At 39.0% G+C, this 17,916-nt stretch overlaps 1 protein-coding gene across 2 annotated transcripts in view; it reads right to left on the minus strand.

Moving 5' to 3' along the window:
* LOC146000434 (uncharacterized) overlaps positions 1-17,916 on the minus strand; it is a 127,885-nt gene that overhangs the window by 31,097 nt on the left and 78,872 nt on the right. For both annotated transcript variants that reach the window (XM_083138057.1, XM_083138056.1), the window contains 2 exons: positions 15,661-15,774; positions 8,785-8,988 (listed from right to left, as the gene is read on the minus strand). In XM_083138057.1, the coding sequence (XP_082994183.1) occupies positions 8,785-8,988; positions 15,661-15,774 (318 nt within the window). The remainder of the gene's footprint in view (positions 1-8,784; positions 8,989-15,660; positions 15,775-17,916) is intronic.

The following is a 17,916-nucleotide window of genomic DNA, read 5'->3' on the forward strand; positions in this document are numbered from 1 at the left end:
AGTCGCTGTGGTGACCGAAAAAATGAGGGAAAAAAGGGAAAGTAGTAACATTACTGCCATTGTCGGTAGTGAACCCTGAAAGGGACAAAGATACAAATTTAAAACTGAGTTTGCATAAAAAAAAAATATCATGTATTAAGCATGAGATTTGTGATGAAAAAAATGTTTTCCGAGTTAGCTTCTCAAATAAAAAGGTAAAAGAGCACTAATGATAAATTTGAAAAGAGAAGGAATAACAAGCTATAATGCAAGAGATTCTCGAGACTGAATAGTTTATAATATAAACTTCTGCATTTTTATTTGTTTGTATTTTATTACCATTTGTTTACGTTTTGCGCTCCGCGATGTATTTGCTGGAGCCGAGGCGATTGCTACATCGTCAGCTGTGCGAGATTCGTCTACGGGTAGGTCGCGCATGCGCAGATACTTGTGCGAGTTTTTTTTTTTTTTTTACCATCTGCTTGCTGCAGACAGAAAAAAAAATCGCGTTGTCTCAAGCGAGTGAAAATTCACGTACTCAACCAGTAGTCAGATGAGAGACTACGTTCCTGATTGGCCGTTTTTACTTTCTACTTCGTTATTATTATTTTGTGGAATATTAAAAGTTTATTTTAGTCTTCGAACTTGCTTTTAAAGTTAATTCCCGACTCTTTTATGTGTACAGTATTTGAGGAGGAGGGAACAGGAAGAAGAGGGTACTATGTGAATCAAAATGTCGGAACTTCCGTTTTTACATGTGCTCGTTGTTGTGTGCGGCTTGGTGAAAAAATCGCGTTGCGAAGAAAAAAAATGCGAAAATACAAGTATTATATTGACATGTGGGTGCGAAAAGAATATTTATAAAGTGTGAATGGACTGTGCAACGGTGAAAAATTGAATATTTAAGTGACAGACTCGTCCGAGTCAAGGTGCCTTGTTTTCAAACGGTGAATCGTGATAGCATCAGTTTTCAGTTTGCCACGACCATCGGTGTATTCCACCAAATAGGAATTGGCGTCGTTTTGTGAAATTATTTTCCCTTGAAATTTGTAGGAAGAGGAAAATGCCTTGGGTACGTGGGGATGAGGGGTAGTGTCCAAAATATACACTAATTGTCCAGGGGAGTAGGTTGTTTGTTGTGTCTTTTTGTCGGCACATTGTTTTTGCTGCTCAAATCGCTTTGCTAAATGTTTGTGTGCTAGTTCTCGAGCGGCTTGGAGTTGTTCTATTCTGTGTTCATTAGAGTGGATAGTGGTGTTGAGATTAGTAGGGAGAACAGCATCTGCAATTAACCTAGGGTGTTGTCCAAATAGCAAAAAATAGGGGGAGTTGTTCATGCCAAGATGTGTACTTACATTGTGGGCATGGGTCGCGTGAAAAAGCCAAAAAGTTCATGCCATTTACCTTGTTTTTGTACCACATAAGTTTTCATGATGGACTTCAAGTAGTGAAAAGATGATTCGACGACACCATTTCTGAAGTGGGCAGCAGTATCAACAAATTTTAATGTGACACCAGTAATTTTGGATAATTCCTGTATTAATTTGCTACAGTTCGGGGAGCTCCTGTCAAGCATAATCGTCTCTGGAAGACCAAAAATGAGAAAAACATGCGAGACAAGGGCGTTAGCTAATGAGTTGGCATCATGGTTGGGGAGGGTTGTAGTTATGGCAAATCTGGTACAATTGTCAACAACGGATAGAAAATATTTGTGTCCTGTGTCAGAGGTTGAAGTCAGTGGTCCACACACGTCAATATGTATTTGGCTAAAGGGATGACTAGCGGGTGGGCTTGTTTGCAGTGTATGTTGTACGGCTCCGTGAGCTCTTTTTGCTACTTGACATTCAGTGCATTTGCGTACTGCAGCGTACACATATTTCTTTAGATTAGGCCAATAGTAGCGTAAAGAGAGATGGGAGTATGTTTTAGCAGCACCTTGATGTGCGGCCATCATTTTGTTACAGTGAATTAATTGAAACACTTCTTTTCTTAGTTTTTGGGGAATACATAACTGTCTTCTATAGCCTGGTGAAAATTTAGTGTTCCTATAAAGGATTCCTTTGTCAAGAACAAATGAGTAGGCTGTTTTCTCTAATTTGTGATCAGCATCTGGGTGGTTTTCATGAATTTTGATTAATGCTTGTAAGTATGGGTCCTCTCTTTGTGCCGTACCTATGTCAAAGTCATCAGATTGTAACACGAAGACTTGATTTAGTATGTCCTCCTCGTCTGTGTCAAGGGAAGTGTCTTGTGCTGTATCGTTGGGCAAGGAAGGGGCTGGGTCTACAGGATTCCTCGATAATGCATCAGCAATACCATTCTGTGATGATGGGATATGGTGGATTTGGAAGTCGAACTCTTGGAAGAGGAGTGATCTTCGAGCAAGGACCCCGGACAACTGTTTTGTTGTTCTAAGGTAAGACAATGCATGGTTATCTGTGAAAACTATAAAGGGTGTGTTGATTAAGAAGAATTTGAATGATTTTAGGACATAAAAGGCAGCTGCAATTTCAAGAGAAAAGACGTCTGCTTTTTTCTCAGTGTCTGTAAGGTGTCTGCTGCAGAAGGCTATCGGATGTAGTACTCCATCATCATCCTTCTGCATAAGACAACCGCCCATACCCTGGTAGGACGCGTCGATGTATACGCATGAAGTTTGCTTTGGGTCATAAGGTCTAAGAATGGGTGCGGAAATAATTTTGTCTTTTAATGCCTCAAAGCTTTTCTGATGCTCTTCATGCCAATGAAAGTTTACTTTCTTTTTGAGTAATTTGAACAAACATTCTGCGGGTTCCGCAAACCCTTGTACATAGCGCCTGATGAAATTGCATATGCCTAGGAAAGATTTCAAATTCTTCTTAGATTTAGGTGGAGGGAATTCTTTGATTGCACGCAGGATGTGATCAGAAATTTGGAATCCCTTTTGCGACACAAGATGGCCTAAGACTGGAATTTCTTCAAAGCAAAATTTACATTTATTTGGCCCTAGTTTCAAATTGGCTGCACGTAATTTAGCAAAGACTTTATGTAAAACTTGTAGCATTGCGTCAACTGAGTTTGTGTAGCAAATTATGTCATCCGTATATGCAGATATCTCGGAACTATCTATGCCAGATAGAGCCATAGACATTACATTGTTCATGACCTGACTACTTGTCTTCAATCCCATTGGCAGTACTTCATACTCGTAATTTCCACAATTACTAATTGCAAATGAGGTCATCTTCTTTGACCTTTCTGTTAATTTTACCTGAAAAAATGCCGATTTAAGGTCAAGGGTTGTGTAATATTTCTTGCTTGCCATGTCTGCTAAAATGTTATCAATGTTAGGTGTTGGGAGAGAAGAGGGCTGAATAATTTTATTCAGCGCCCGAAGGTCAGACACTACGCGGAACGTATTGTCTCGCTTGCGCACTAAGAGAACTGGGTGTCGGAATGGACTACCTTCTGACCTGCGAATGATTCCATCTTGTAAGAGCTTGTTAAGCTCAATTTTCATTTGCTCTCTAAGATTCAAAGGGATGGGGTATTGTCTCATATAGGGAGGTTGATTGTCGCCAATGTCAATGTCGTACTCATAAATTGGGGTTGTGGTGAGTTTATCGCCTTTCCAAGCTAAAACATCAGCATAATCAAATACTAACTTTATGATTTTTTGTTTGTCTGCCTCTGATAAGTCAGGGTTAATACTAATGCAAGATGGGTCAAATTTTTTCTGACTTTCCTTCAGTCTTGTGTTTTCTGTATTGTCTTCTGTGCATGCGTATGTAGTGGTAGTCGTATCAGTGTTGGATGCGTCTGTCATGTCTACTAGAATGTCACATGGGGTTGCTTGGCCAAGTGGGGTGTTGGATTTGAGTGTGACTGCTTTCTCTGAGGGGTTATGAATTAGTAACAGAGGGGAAGAAGTGTTAAGGAGAGCATGGGGTATGAGGATATTGTATGTAAGGAGTGTTTCCTGAGAGGGTGTGAGTAGGATATTGTGGGGGAGGGGGGGAGTGATGGAAACTGAAACATATGTTCGGGTTCTAGGTTGTAGGGTTACATTTTCTGGGATTGTTACTAAACTGTGTTGGTTGCTAGTAGGGTGTAGTTTAGAAAAAATTACATCAGGGATGGTGTAGGTGTGTGATTTTGTGGGAAGGTTATAGTTTGGAATATGGCCTAAGCGTCTAAGAGTTAACAGGTTAGTACTAAGTGAAATGTCACAATTTTGTGTCTTCAAGAAGTCATTGCCAAGGAGAGGAGGTAATTCTTTGGATTGCACAACTCTAAAAGGGTGGGAGTACCTATATCTTCCTATGTGAAGGGGGAGTATTACAATTTCTGAGATAGGAAGTCTGTTACCAGTGACGCCTTTAATAATGCTGTGCATTTGAATTTTCTTTGCATTGGGTGGAATTAAATGCTGAGGACAAATACTAATCTGGCTTGCGTTGTCAATCATAATTTCTAGGGGGGTATTATTTACATGAGCTTGAATGAAGAATAGGTTGTTTTTTTCAAGGATAGGAACTGTGTCAAATTTTGTCTTGCGTGTGGATCCGTCCCATCGATTCACACGGTTTTTCAGTTTAAATCGTCCTTGTTTTCATTGTTTGGGTTATAAAAACAGTCCCTGGTAGAGTGATTTGAACGGAAACAGATCTGGCATTGCGAAAACTGTGAATTTTGTCGCCCCCCGGCTGAATTATTATTTCCACCTCGAGATCTGAAATTACGTCTCATGCCGCGAGTAGAACCTCTGCGATTGCCATTCCCCTGGCCGTAAAAAGTAGGCCGGGTCTGAAATTGATTACTGTTATTTGATTGTATTTGATCTGCCAGGTTCTGGACAGTGTGACACAACGCTTCAACTTTATTTTCTAATGTTAAGGTTTGCAATTGGTTCGTGACTGAATCTAGTTGGTTCGCTGTTGAACCGCCAGATGGCAAAATTGCGTTGCAAGACTGGGAAACGGCCGCGCTGGTAGAACTAGCGGACTGCGTGTGCGGAGCTTGACTGGAGGGGAGGGAAGGAGGGGCTGTGGGCGTGGTTTGGACTTGCCATGAGTTGGTCGGGAGAGCTGGTGTAGCTTGATAAGATCGCTGCGGAAGAAAGTTGTATGGAGCTTGAGAGATCTGCGGGAGGGGGGTAGGGGGGGAATACGTCACAAATGACGAAGCAGGCTGAGGTGTGGGGAAAGGATGCGTGTTGCTGACCTGTGGTTGCGTACAGCTGGAGCTGGGAAACTGAGGGGAGGCTGTTGCGTAAATGGAGTGCATGTACTTAGCGGCATCTATCAGTTTCATCGCTTCACTTTGTTCCCCATTGCGTCTAGCTTGAATCAGCATGTCTTGCCTTTCTTGATTCTGCAGATGTGCAATAAGAGAACTTGTGTCGGTGAACTCTTTGTCTCCTATCGCAGCGATGTGTTTAGATCGAAGTCCCGACACAACATAGGAAAGGATTTGAGGGTTCGTCGCTTGCGGGAAGAATTGAAGGACGAGATTTTTCTTACGAATAACATAATCATGAATGGGCTGGTTAATTTCCTGCTTTGTCTCTAATAAAATTTGGATGGGCATGCTGACTAAGTGACTGCCTTTAAATAATGAAATTAATTCTTTTTTGATTTGCGGAAAGGTGAGGGTGTTGAAGTTTGGCTGCTTCTTGAGATCGTTCAAAAATGTGAGCGCTATGTCTGCGAGGAACAATGGCAACATTTCGCGTTTTTTATTTTCCTCCCACGCCAAAGCGCCCGCAATGCTATCGAACTTTTCAAAAAACTGCTCAACTTCTTGAGGGTTTTTTCCTGTGAAGGGGGCGGGGTATAAACCATGGGGTATATTTACGGACATTATTGACGGGGATGGATTGATGGTGGTAGGGGTGTTAGTTTTAGGTGTACTGGTTTGGGGTTCTGGGTGTTTCTTTTTTCGTTTGGGTGTTTCTAGACCACCTAAAATCTGGGGATAATCGGGATGTTGAGCCTTGGATCTGGTTATTCTGGGGGAAGGAGCGGGGGAATTAATAGCGGAGGCTAAGGAGAGAATCTGGTCAAGAGAACGTTCTAGCTCTTCGTGAAGAATAATTTGGGATTCGTTCATGCGAATTTAGGGAGGGGGAATTTTTATGCACTTATTCACAAGAAATGAAGGATAGTGAGCGGAAGAGAAATTTTACGAGTGGGGAGTTTATAATACGAAGTGTATTATCGAAAAAGAAGAATTTCTAGGGTTGCTGCTGTGTGCGGCGGGGATTTTAAATTATGGGGTTTTGAGTGACGTAAAAAAAAATTAAAATTTTCTGCAATTCCACGGAGTGGAGCCGGCTATCTCCACCATGTAGCGTGACGTCGGGTAAGGTACGGGATCGAGTCACGCCGGGACGTAGCTCAGATAAATACAATAGGTCTTAAGTTTGACTTGGCTAACCACCTCTACCCTTAAGGAGGCTGATGAAGGATTGTTGGGAGCCTGTGTTGTTGAACGCTACTCACCCCTTGCTGTTGGTCTGGCCCTGGGCTTCTGGCGTCGGCGACGGTGACAGGTGTCCGCTGGAGAGATCGAAGATGACGATAAGAGACGGCAGGCAATTCGGCGACTTGTTTTATTCTTGCAGATTCTTCGGTTGGCTTAATCCGGACTGCTTATGGACTTCTCGCTTGTTGCCGCCTCGTAGTGTCGCGATCTCTCAGCAGGCCGTCGTCCTCTTCTCGTCGATCAGTTTGGTGGTGATATTGGAGCGAAGTGAGAGAGCGATTTACTGTCTCCAGCGGTTTTATACATTGGATTTGAGTCATAGGTTGGTGGACTTTGCACCTCCACTGTGCACCTGGGGTATCCCTGGATGCAGATGGAAATTTACAGTGGAGGTGCACTCACCGCTGGCGAGGGCCGTTGCCTTGCTGACTGTGCAGAGCCGAGTGGAAAATTCTTGTTGCTCGGCTCTGCATCCGGTGGAATGTGGGGTGAATGAGCGTTCAACTTGCGAGCTTCAGAGCGATGTTTGAGGCAAATTAATGTTTCGACTTTTATGCTCCCAATTCCTTCATCAATAGATATATTCAATGTATTTTGTAGGCAAGTGAGTGAATGAGTGAGTGTGTGTGTGTTGGGGTGGAAGTGTACACAGAGTGCACTAATATGGATACATGAATCAAACATTAGTTTGTTTTTTCCACATGTATTTGTTTTAAAAGGGAGTTTCCACATCTACAGACCACCCTGTATATGTCAAATTAATGACAATGTCAATTTCTGTCAGAAGATGGCTTGTATCCATGGGTGGAGGGGGCAATCCCAATGCAACCAATCAGCACCACTACCTCCAGCTAACAAAACTAGACAACTAAATGAACCATTCTTTCAGCCAAATTACACATTTGTGTGATATTTCTGGCCATGTTACATTTGACTGCTACCCTCAGCAAATATTTCTGCTTCCCTCTACCCTACTTTTTATGGCATTGTTAGTGTCCTAGTTTTTCTTTAAAAAAAAACTGTTTCCCCCACCACCACTTCCAACTCTACTTATATATAGTGTTGAGGGCAAATATTGAATACTGGCAGGAACGTTGTGGTTCAACTAACCACGGATCGAACGTGGAACCCTGACACTGATAGAATCAGTGCATTATAAATCTCCATTTTCAACACACTTTCCACAATTTAGACATTTCTCAATGTGAGAATGACTTACACAGAATTCGAAACATGTTATGTTAACCACTCTGCCATGAAAGCAACCATAGAAAAACAATAATGTGCAATAAAATAGCATGTCATTTTAAATTCCAATCCATTCACATATCAAGTGCTTAACAACTAAATCAATGGAACCCTCATTTTACATTCAATCTTTGTAGTCCCAATAAAGGCAGATGTCATAAAACTTTACCATGTATTACATCATCCTGTATTTTAAGTTCAAAATGAGAAGTGACTCTTTTTCACATACTGCACACATCCGACTATTCACCCCCTCCCCAGTCTGTGAAAAACATTTGCTGAACGTACAAACCGAAGTGACATGATGCCCACTTCTTGTAAAAACATCCTAGTCTGAGTTATAGGCAAGTGACAAGCAACATGTCACTCTGATGCTACTGTTGCTGTACCAGTGCACATTTTTATACATATTTATAATATGTAAACAGAATTTCTTGTAGCATACTGAAAATGGCATTTTATTTCCATCAACTGGCAAAGATAAAGTTCCCTGTGCATATAGCACCGTGCCATGAAGGCGTATATAGGGGGCAGGGCCCTACATATTCTCGATCTAGACCATTTTAAAGGTGATGTGATCAGCACCATGCTCCAGTTGCCTTTACTCCCCAGGGTTGCCCCCAGGTACCCATTGATTTGAGGCTGAGTGAGCCCCAGAGCTGCTTTATGCAGGGACAAGTCAGAAAAATTCCAACCTTAGATCATCCACCCCGGGAATCGAACCCGGGTCTCTAGCATTGCAGTCAGATGGCCTACAGACTAGACTACCATGGCTCTTTGTATTTCCATCAATTACTTATAAAAATCAGAATAAGCTGAATATCAGCATCCGATTATATTATATTATATTGTACTGACAAGTACAATAGAGTCTGTAAATTTCTTGTTTCACCAAATTACTAGCTATAAGTATTAATAAATTTTACAGTGATATTGTTGAAAATTATAAGTATATAAATAAGTCTACATTATTAATTTCTGAATTTCTTATCATAAGTAACATGTACTAATAAGAATTATTCTCTGATGGTGCCTGATTGGGGATTATCTTACAGCAAAAAAATATTATATATATATATATGCCTGACTCACCTTGAAATTCCGCCATTCTTGCCCTAGTCTCTTCTGCTCTCTTATTTGTGTTGTTGCAACAGCCTCTTTCTCTGGTGTCTTGGTTTCTTCTTTAGGTTCTACATCTACATTTCCTTTCCCCTTTGTCTTCCCACCCTTATCCTGTTTTCCACCCTTTGCTTTTCCTTCCTTCTCTCCTTCTTCTTTACCCTTTTGCTTCTTATCCTATTGAAACAAAACATGCATTGGGATCTGTTGAACAGATGGAAATGAACAACTGACTCATAGTGATTATATCAGTCAGTAACAGTGTCATCATACTTTTTACAAATATCGTTCCTTTGTGAAAAGTATGTGTTTCTGGCAAACAAATGGAATTTGTAGTAAGGAATATGTTGAACTGGGAAGTGCACTAACAACTGTTACTAGAATAACACAGCGTTTGCTACGATTTTTTGATTATGAAATTCCCTGACATTTCCAGGTTTTCCAGTCCAAAAATGAAATTTTTCCAGACATGTTTATCATCATGATTTTTGCTTTTGAACCTTGTGTTTTTCAATTAAATATATTAATTCGTTAAATATTATGAATATTCACTTTCACAACTTTTTTTTTTTTAGCAAATTTCATTGTACACACACACACACAAGAACACATGAAAATTCAAAGAGTAAATTATAAAATTACAATTGGCATCAAATGCATTGGGTGCTACAATCATATGCATCTAGCCTTCAGGCTAAGGTAACAGAGGTACATTGTTTCACCATAACAAAAAAGGTTAAAAAAAAAGTAAAGTGCTCCCCTGTGCATAACACCACTCCATGAAGGCGTATAGGCATAACAGATCTCCACAATATAAAAACAACAGAAAAAGTTCATAAACCACACACAATTTTTCATTTTCTAGCGGATTTATAGTGTCGTAGAAAATGCTGCTTTTTGCTTACATTTATAAGTACACATCGTCTGGAGAAATTTTTGTTGCATATAGGAATTCTATAGGAAATGCCAACAAGACTAAGATCTATAAAATAATACACGATAACCTCATCTTCACCAACCTTTCCGATAATTATGATCATATTGTCGATGTACGTACTTTAGTTATCAATCAGATATCTGAACTGCAAGTTTTACTTTGATATTCTTTCTAATATCTAGTTTTATAAAAGTGAAAATTTATTACAGAAATTCGAAGGAACCATAACTTTGCACAAGACTAAGAATCATAAGAATGAAAGAAACAAGTTTCTAAACTGAATCTTTTCTTTGGGAGTAGAATCACAAGAACCGAATCCAGATGTGGAAGTGAACTGCTTGTTCATTTTGCAACTTCTTTTCTTGCAGACCCAAATTCACGTATAAATTCCAGACGACCTGCAAAATTCCCTGTCATTTACCTGATTTTTCCCGGACAAGCCAAATTCCCTGACATTTCCCTGCTTTCCAGGTTTTCCAGATGCGTAGCAACCCTGATAACAGTAATGGTATATTAACCGTTAATTTCTGGGTCATGTATTCAAGGGGCCTGGGGTTTGATAGCTGGTAGAACCACGCAGTGGTTCAGATACAGATTTAAATTGAAGGTCCAGTCCCAATTAGTCTATATGTGCAAAAAAATGGACTCAAAATCTAAACTAAAAAACTGGTCATTTATTTGAGGACCAGGACCTGCCAAGCAGCTCTTTAGTGGGTAAGGTGTGCTCAGCACATTCCGTCCCACTGCCACTGTTTTCCAGCTTTCAGACTGGAAATGGCTGATTTGTTTTCTACTAAAATTGGCCTTATAAGTGTAAAACACATCTTTACAATATGTTCACATCTAATGAATACTTGGTATTATCACTGTTTAGCAGGCTTCTGCCTCACGTTTTGGTGAGAGCTTGGTTTGGTTTGAGTTGGTGTTTTAAGTCCACTTTATGCACAGTAAGGCTAATCGGGACTGGACCTACAGTTTAAAGTGGAATCCGAACCACTTGTGCCTCCACCGGGTATCGAACCCGGGATCCCTTGATTACAAGGCGAGGACGCTACTACTGCGCCATCGGGGAGGCCCTTGGTGAGAGCTCCTAGACACACTGATTATATCAGTAATTTTCTTATTTTAACTCATTCTCTGCACATTTATGCTAATCCCTATGATAAAAGATGATTAGATGATATTAATGCAGGGACACCCATGCAAAAGATCACCTATGCTGAAACCAGGACTCAAACCCAGATGTTACAGAGGTAGAGAATTGCCCATGTCACTGCATGGGCAGCTAAACATTGTAGTAATTTGGTTACATACTCATTAACCTGCACACTCAGTGCTGTCTATTTTGAAATTTTGAATTCTTTCCCTTACCAGTGCAATACGGGATGGGAAAGCACTAGGTAACCTATCTACACTAATCACGTGAAAACATGGAGGTGCTTGTGTCTTTTTTCTGGCATGCTTTCAGTTGCTTACATACCTCTGAAGTGATCAGTCCCCCTTAGGCAGCACTCCGTACTGTACGCAGGAACGTTTCCTACACTAAATCATGGCGCGCCAGCCATGGATGTAGATGAAAAAAGACCATGGTACGTTGTTCGTAGTGCATTATTTTCATGCAGAAATCATTGCAGCGCTCATACGAAATGTCAGAGTTGTCAAAATAACGATATTGAAAACCGACAACATTCAGTTCCTTTTATTTGAGTCAGTATGTCCTTTCTTTATGTAGATCTCATAAAAGCAGGAGAAAAATATTGAAATTTGAACATTTAAAAAATATTTTTGAAGTTCTTTCGAGTTGTGTTTCAAAAATTCATTACTTTTTCTGCAAGTCAGTAAGATTTTGAAATAAATAGTTTCTTTCTTAGTCTTATTTTTTTTTTCAATTCATTCTGAAAAAGACTTCGAAAATTTTATGAACAGTGAGTTACTTTTATAGTTCTTGCATTATATGGTGAAGTTTTTATAATTTTTATAATAATGTTTTGGTGCATTTGCTTCAAGAGTCTAAGTTTGTTATTCTATGAGACACTTTCCAATATTTTTATAGTTTATTTCCTTTAATAGCTAATAAAAATTTTCTAAATGGACATCTTTGCATTCATATATATTTCCAGTAAGTGCTAGTGTAATTCAACATCGATAATTCATGTAAATAACATTGGTTAGGGTGCACTCAGTGCCCCACGAAAGATGTTTGTGCTATTATGAGGATGCAGATGAAGGAGGGTTAAAGAAGTGAAAGCACCATTAAGACCATGTGCACATAGGAGGAAGTGAATTTGCAGAATGTTGGTGGATGATATGCACAGGTCAAAGTCATAAAATCCCTAACTTCAATGGTCATTGCATACTGGCAAGAGTGAATGTGGCAGCTCTCTGGTTGGTACCTCGGGTCAGGGAAAGGCACAGTAACAGCTAGTTAAAATTATGGATCACGTCATTTATGGCTTCTATCTTACAGGTCTAGCTGACAGGTTTGTAGTGTCATATGAATGCATGGGGAAGATTACTATCGTGAATAAAAATGATTGTTCCAGAGTTGTAGTCTTCCACAACTGATTTTTGCCTCCAGTAATCGGCAACTTACCGCAAGCAAGATGCACACAGACCCAAGAGATTTCTAAACAATTGCAATTTGAAAGAACTTTCTGGATTTCTAAGGTCTGCTTTAGACGAAAGCATTTTCCTTAACATTTGTGCCATGACCAAAATGCTATCGTGTAAAGTGAAAAATCTTATGGCATTTCAGATGCCATGGCATTTCTCAAGGATAGAACCTGATATGATCCTCCCGAACCATATCAAGGATTCGGTCATGTTTAATATTATTCTTAATCATTTTGCTCTTTATAATTTAAGATATTTGAGGGTTGATCTAATTACATAATTAGATCATCTGGGAGTTTCGTGTTTGTTATTTGCAAGCTTCATGAAAGCAAAATCTTTCATTGTTGGCAATTAGTAAAAATGTGTTGTTTTCCGTTTTAGAATCAAACTGTTATGAAAGCCATAAGAGCTAAATTTCAGTTGAAGTTATTTGAAATATAAGCCTTACGGACATTGGAAAGAAGTTTCTTTAAGAATGTGACAACTTTATAGTAGATTGTTGTTGATTTGGTGTTTTAAGTCCACTTTATGCACATTAAGGCTAATCGGGACTGGACCTACAATTTTAAAGTGGGATCCGAACCACTATGTACCTCCACCGGGTATCGAACCCGGGACCCCTTGATTACAAGGCAACGACGCTACTACCACTGCAGCATCGAGGAGGCCCACTTTATAGTAGAGAATATTATAGAAACTTCAATGGTCATAATTGTTGTTTTAGACATAGAAAAATGAACCTTATGGAACATACTGTTTAATCTTTAAAATATTGCTATTATACACAAATTAATTATATATATCACAGCTGTAGCTATGTTTATCTCTTGTGTCACGGGAAGTGCTCTGCTTGACATGCAGGGTATAAATACAGCTTCGGAACCTAATTCTGGGGCATTTTCATCACAGACTCCATTGGATTAACATCTTAAATACTCAGCTCCCTTTATGGGAGGGTTCAAGAACTCAGTCTTCGTTCTCAAATTAACTTAGAGACATAGTTATTCTGTCGTATGGGTAGGTTCGCCCTGTGGACATGCTAACATGTCACCATATGAAAGAATAAGTTCATTTAAACTTTATTTTGAAGTTTTCTGAAATTTTAAATTATATCTTCACAAAATGATGTTAAATTTCGACTCAGCACTTACTGTTATTCTGACGCATGGTTAGGTTCGCCCTGTGGACATGATAACATGTCACCATGCATGAGAATAAGTTAATTACCGATTGCTTTCAACTTTTGTGATAATTCAGTTTGATTTCTTCGAAACTTATATGAAATATACGTAATATATTTTCAATTTTGCATAAAGCAACAGGACTTAATGTTATTCTGCCGTATGAGTAGGTTTGCCCTGTGGGCATGCTAACATGCCATCATACGGAAGAAAAAGTTTAGATTATTTCATCTCCTTGATTATTATTTATTTATCAGGTTATTCATTATTGATATCTGGCATGGTTAGGTTTCGCCCTGTGAACATGCTAACATGTTGCCATACACGATATCAAGTCGAAGTCTCTAATATTTTAGGAATTATAGCAGTTTGTACTTCTGCACATATCTGAAGCCAGACCATAATGTCCAATTTATATTAAATCGGAATCAATACTCAAAACCTTCGCCAGTCATGTCAAAGTTATGCTTCATTATATCAGGGAGCGTTCATAAAGTTCCAAGCAAGCGCCTGGTCGTCTTTATATAACGGATATGACAGCTTGATCCATATTCTGTAAATAAACTGCAAGAGTTGCATAGATTTGATTATAAGAAGGAAATCTGTTCCTTCCTTTGCTTATGGAGATCTGTAACTAAGATGTAAATTTATGAAAGAACCTTAAAAAATAAACCATCTTCAGGAAAAGAATTGCCCATAAAGAAGCCTACTGAAGATGCAGATCTTTCTTCAGAAACAGAAGTTGTTGATTTATATAGTCTCCCTTTTCCATAGCCTGTCAAATGATTTAGTACATAACAGTTGAAGCCTCATATCCCATGTATTTCTATCACCATACTCATACCTGAGAGGGGTCAGAGCATCCCATTAGCCCACTGAGTTTAGCCGAGGTGAAGAAACAGATGAAATTGAATATGAAAGGTGATGTGAAGGAAGTAGGAAGATAAAGATGAGGATGGATGCTTTGTCTTCGTGATTTTTTTTTTAATGTTATAGATGCAATAGTATAATTTTTAGAAGGCGATTTATGCTGGAGGACGCTGACGACAGAGGGTGGCCTAAAGGTTTGAGAGAGGAACCGCCACGAAGCCTAGTTCAGTATGAGAGCAGCCTAAAGTGTCGCGATGGATGTTTCCGTTCACTTTCTTCGTCTCCTTCGAAGTTTAGAGCTGGCGATCGAGCGCAGGTCTCTCCCCAGGCATGCAGCTAAGCTATGTTGACTCTTAAAAGGATGGATGGTGTTTGTTTTATTTTGATTTTGAGCATTTTCCCTCATCAGCATGCCGCAAGTTATGTTTTCCTTCCTAATAATGCGTAACGCTATGCGTCGCTCTTCCTAGTTATTCACCTGTGGATATATGCTGATATGAATATTAGCAACCCTGAAAGGACTCCCCTGGAATTGGAGGAAATGAAATGAAGGGAGAGAGGAACCTTACAAACCCATCCTATTTCCGTAGCATAACCAATCAGAAGAGACCTCTAGGTCATGAGTGCATATTTAATGGCGGCCACGTGAGATGTAAACAATGTATTACTTCACATGTTTACTAGCCAATAATTATTCAATCGAGAGGAATAAAGTTTCGTATAAACCGTTATTAGGTACAAAACTATGGTGCTGCTTAAATACATACCTCACAACATTTGCTGTACACGTATGGTATAACATTTTAGTTTTCTTCAAATGTAAACACCGTGCACTCAGCATAGATGGTGTAACACGACATGCCTTTCATGCTGTATATGTTATACATTGTAATCACAAAAGCTAGCCGAAAAGTTACATGAAATGCTTGCATGTAAAGTGCTATCTGCCATAAGATTTTTGGAAGCATTTACATAGCATTTATGCTAGCAAAAATGTTAAAGGAAATGCTTTCGTCTAAATTGGCTTAATTCATTCCATAAATTGCTGTCTGCCAATTTGCAATCAATGAGTACATAGTCAAAGTCTTCATGGAATGTTTGGCATTTAATATCGGTTATTGGCATTGGCTGAATTTCATATCCTTGAGAAAGTAAATAACATAGAATTCCTCTGTGGAGTTTTCTCAATATTTGCATACATTTATGTACCCTGTACACACAACTGTCCCCAACAGAATGGCGACTCACCTTTACAGAAGGAGGTTTAACACTCTCTTGAGTCTTTTGTTCCTCCTCTTCTAATTTCTTCAGTTCCTCTACGTGTTTTTTATACTTTAAAGATGTTTTTAGCAGGAAATCCATCTGCAAGAAGTATACAAATCTCTGTACATAGCTAAAATTAATACAAACAATGAAAAATCATTATCACAGAGGTATGTAATGCTGTATTTAGTTTACATCACTTTCCTACTTCTTTAGATTAATCATGATAAGGAAAATATTTTAAAAAAAATACCTACATACTAGTTATATTCCAGATACAGCACTTCAGTTCAATTTCCAAGAACTTTACTGGTAAACTAGTAGGAAGGAAGCTCTACCTGTGGCCTTAAATGAACAAACTTTCCTCAATTTGCTGCCAAGCTTAATTTGTCGTATCTCCAATTTTTGTCAGAAATAAGTTGATGATGTTATCGTGTTCCATACATGTTAATGCGTTATGTTCCAAAGTGATGAATCTGGACATAAAGTGGAGTGTAGATGGACATACGACAATATAGTACACTCAACGGCGAAAGAAATAGTAGGCGAATTGTCCACCACCATTTTCATTTGGTCTGAATTACACAATGTGATGACAATGAATTGAAATAAAGACGTCAATAAGCAGAGAACAATGCCTGCTTCGAACAAACATAGTTTCATTAAAACAACACAGGATGTAGAATAAAAAAGTAATGAAAATACCAGTGGACAATTTGCTTACCTTATCTTTGCCGTTGATTGTACAGTGGAACCCCGGTTTTTACATATTCCGTATTATACATTCAATCTTGATGGTCCCAACATAGCAGAGTGGATAAAAATAATGATTTTTATTAAAAATCATTCTTGATGATTTTCTTAATTGATATCGGATTTCTTTTTTTTTTAACCAATCCGCATACCTAGTCATCGAATCGACGACCTGTCTGGATGTTCGCTTGCCATACCTATCGTCGAATCGATGGGTTCCCGATTTTCATCACGTAGTTTCTTTTTCTGCCAATAGATGGCAGAGGTTGTATGATCTTCCGAATCTATGACGTGTATGTTTGTGCTGCTAAGTTTTCATACCATTTCAAGCGTGTTTTGTTCAGTAATTTCTCAAGTAAACATTTGTTATGTCTTGCAAACATGTCGCGTAAGAATGTTGTAGAAGATTCTGCGATTGAAAAGTTGCTTTTCAATAGAGATGAAGAGGAAAATGTGGATTTTGGAAGTGGAGATGAACACAGCAATTCATTTTGTGAAAGTGAAAGTGAAGAATGTAGTGAATATAGTGAATGTGAGGAAGAGGTGGCTGTGGCAGAAAAAAAAACAAAAGGCCGAGGAATGGAAATGGACAGATGTGTGTGATCAAAACGAAATTCCTAGGAAAATAGTATTCTCGGGTAAACCTGGTTTCAATAACATTGTTCTACGTTCATTGGGTGTTAATCCCAGAGGATGTGGCGTACTAAAAAAATTCCTTCAGGACAAGTTTTTGGAATCCATTTGCCCAAATTAACACTTTGGAAGGTGGTGGTAATGTAGACTCTAGCAGTAATGAATCAAAATGGCTTGAAGCAACACCAGATGAAATAAAAGCCTTTATTTTATTTGTTTGTGTGTTCTTCAATTTCAAGTGAAGGAAAGCCTTCAAAGTTACTAGAGTATTAGAAAACTCACAGAAACACCATACTTTGCCACTGTGATGCCATTCAAAAGATTTGTGGGCATTATGAGGTATTTACATTTTGTAAATAATGACACTGTGAATACACAAGATAAACTAGCAAAGATCAGGCAACCCTTGGAATACATAAACAGTAGGTTTCAGCAAATTTACACACCAGAGCAGGACATTGCTATTGATGAAAGACTTGTGAAATGTAGGGGTAGACTTTCATTTATTCAATTTAATCCAAGCAAGAGGGCTAGATTTGATGTTAAATATTACAAATTATGTGAATCTTCCACTGGCTACTGCCACCAGTTCAGAATATACACAGGTAAGAAAGTTACAAGTGAAAGGGTACCTGAACATGAATCAGTTGTTCTTGAACCAATGGAACCTCTCCTTCATAATGGTTATACATTGTTCATTGATAATTGGTACACATCTCCTGTCTTGTGCACTAAACCAGCCATGTCAAACTCAATTCATAAGCCGGGCTGCATAACGATAACGTTAAAACTCTCCGGGCCGCACATCTCGAACACCAACCCCTTGAAGTCTAAACTTAAGAGGCCCCCCCCCCC

The sequence above is a fragment of the Lepisma saccharinum genome, chromosome 16, assembly GCF_977018435.1.
Source record: "Lepisma saccharinum chromosome 16, izLepSacc3.1, whole genome shotgun sequence".
In the NCBI taxonomy this organism is placed as follows: domain Eukaryota; kingdom Metazoa; phylum Arthropoda; class Insecta; order Zygentoma; family Lepismatidae; genus Lepisma; species Lepisma saccharinum.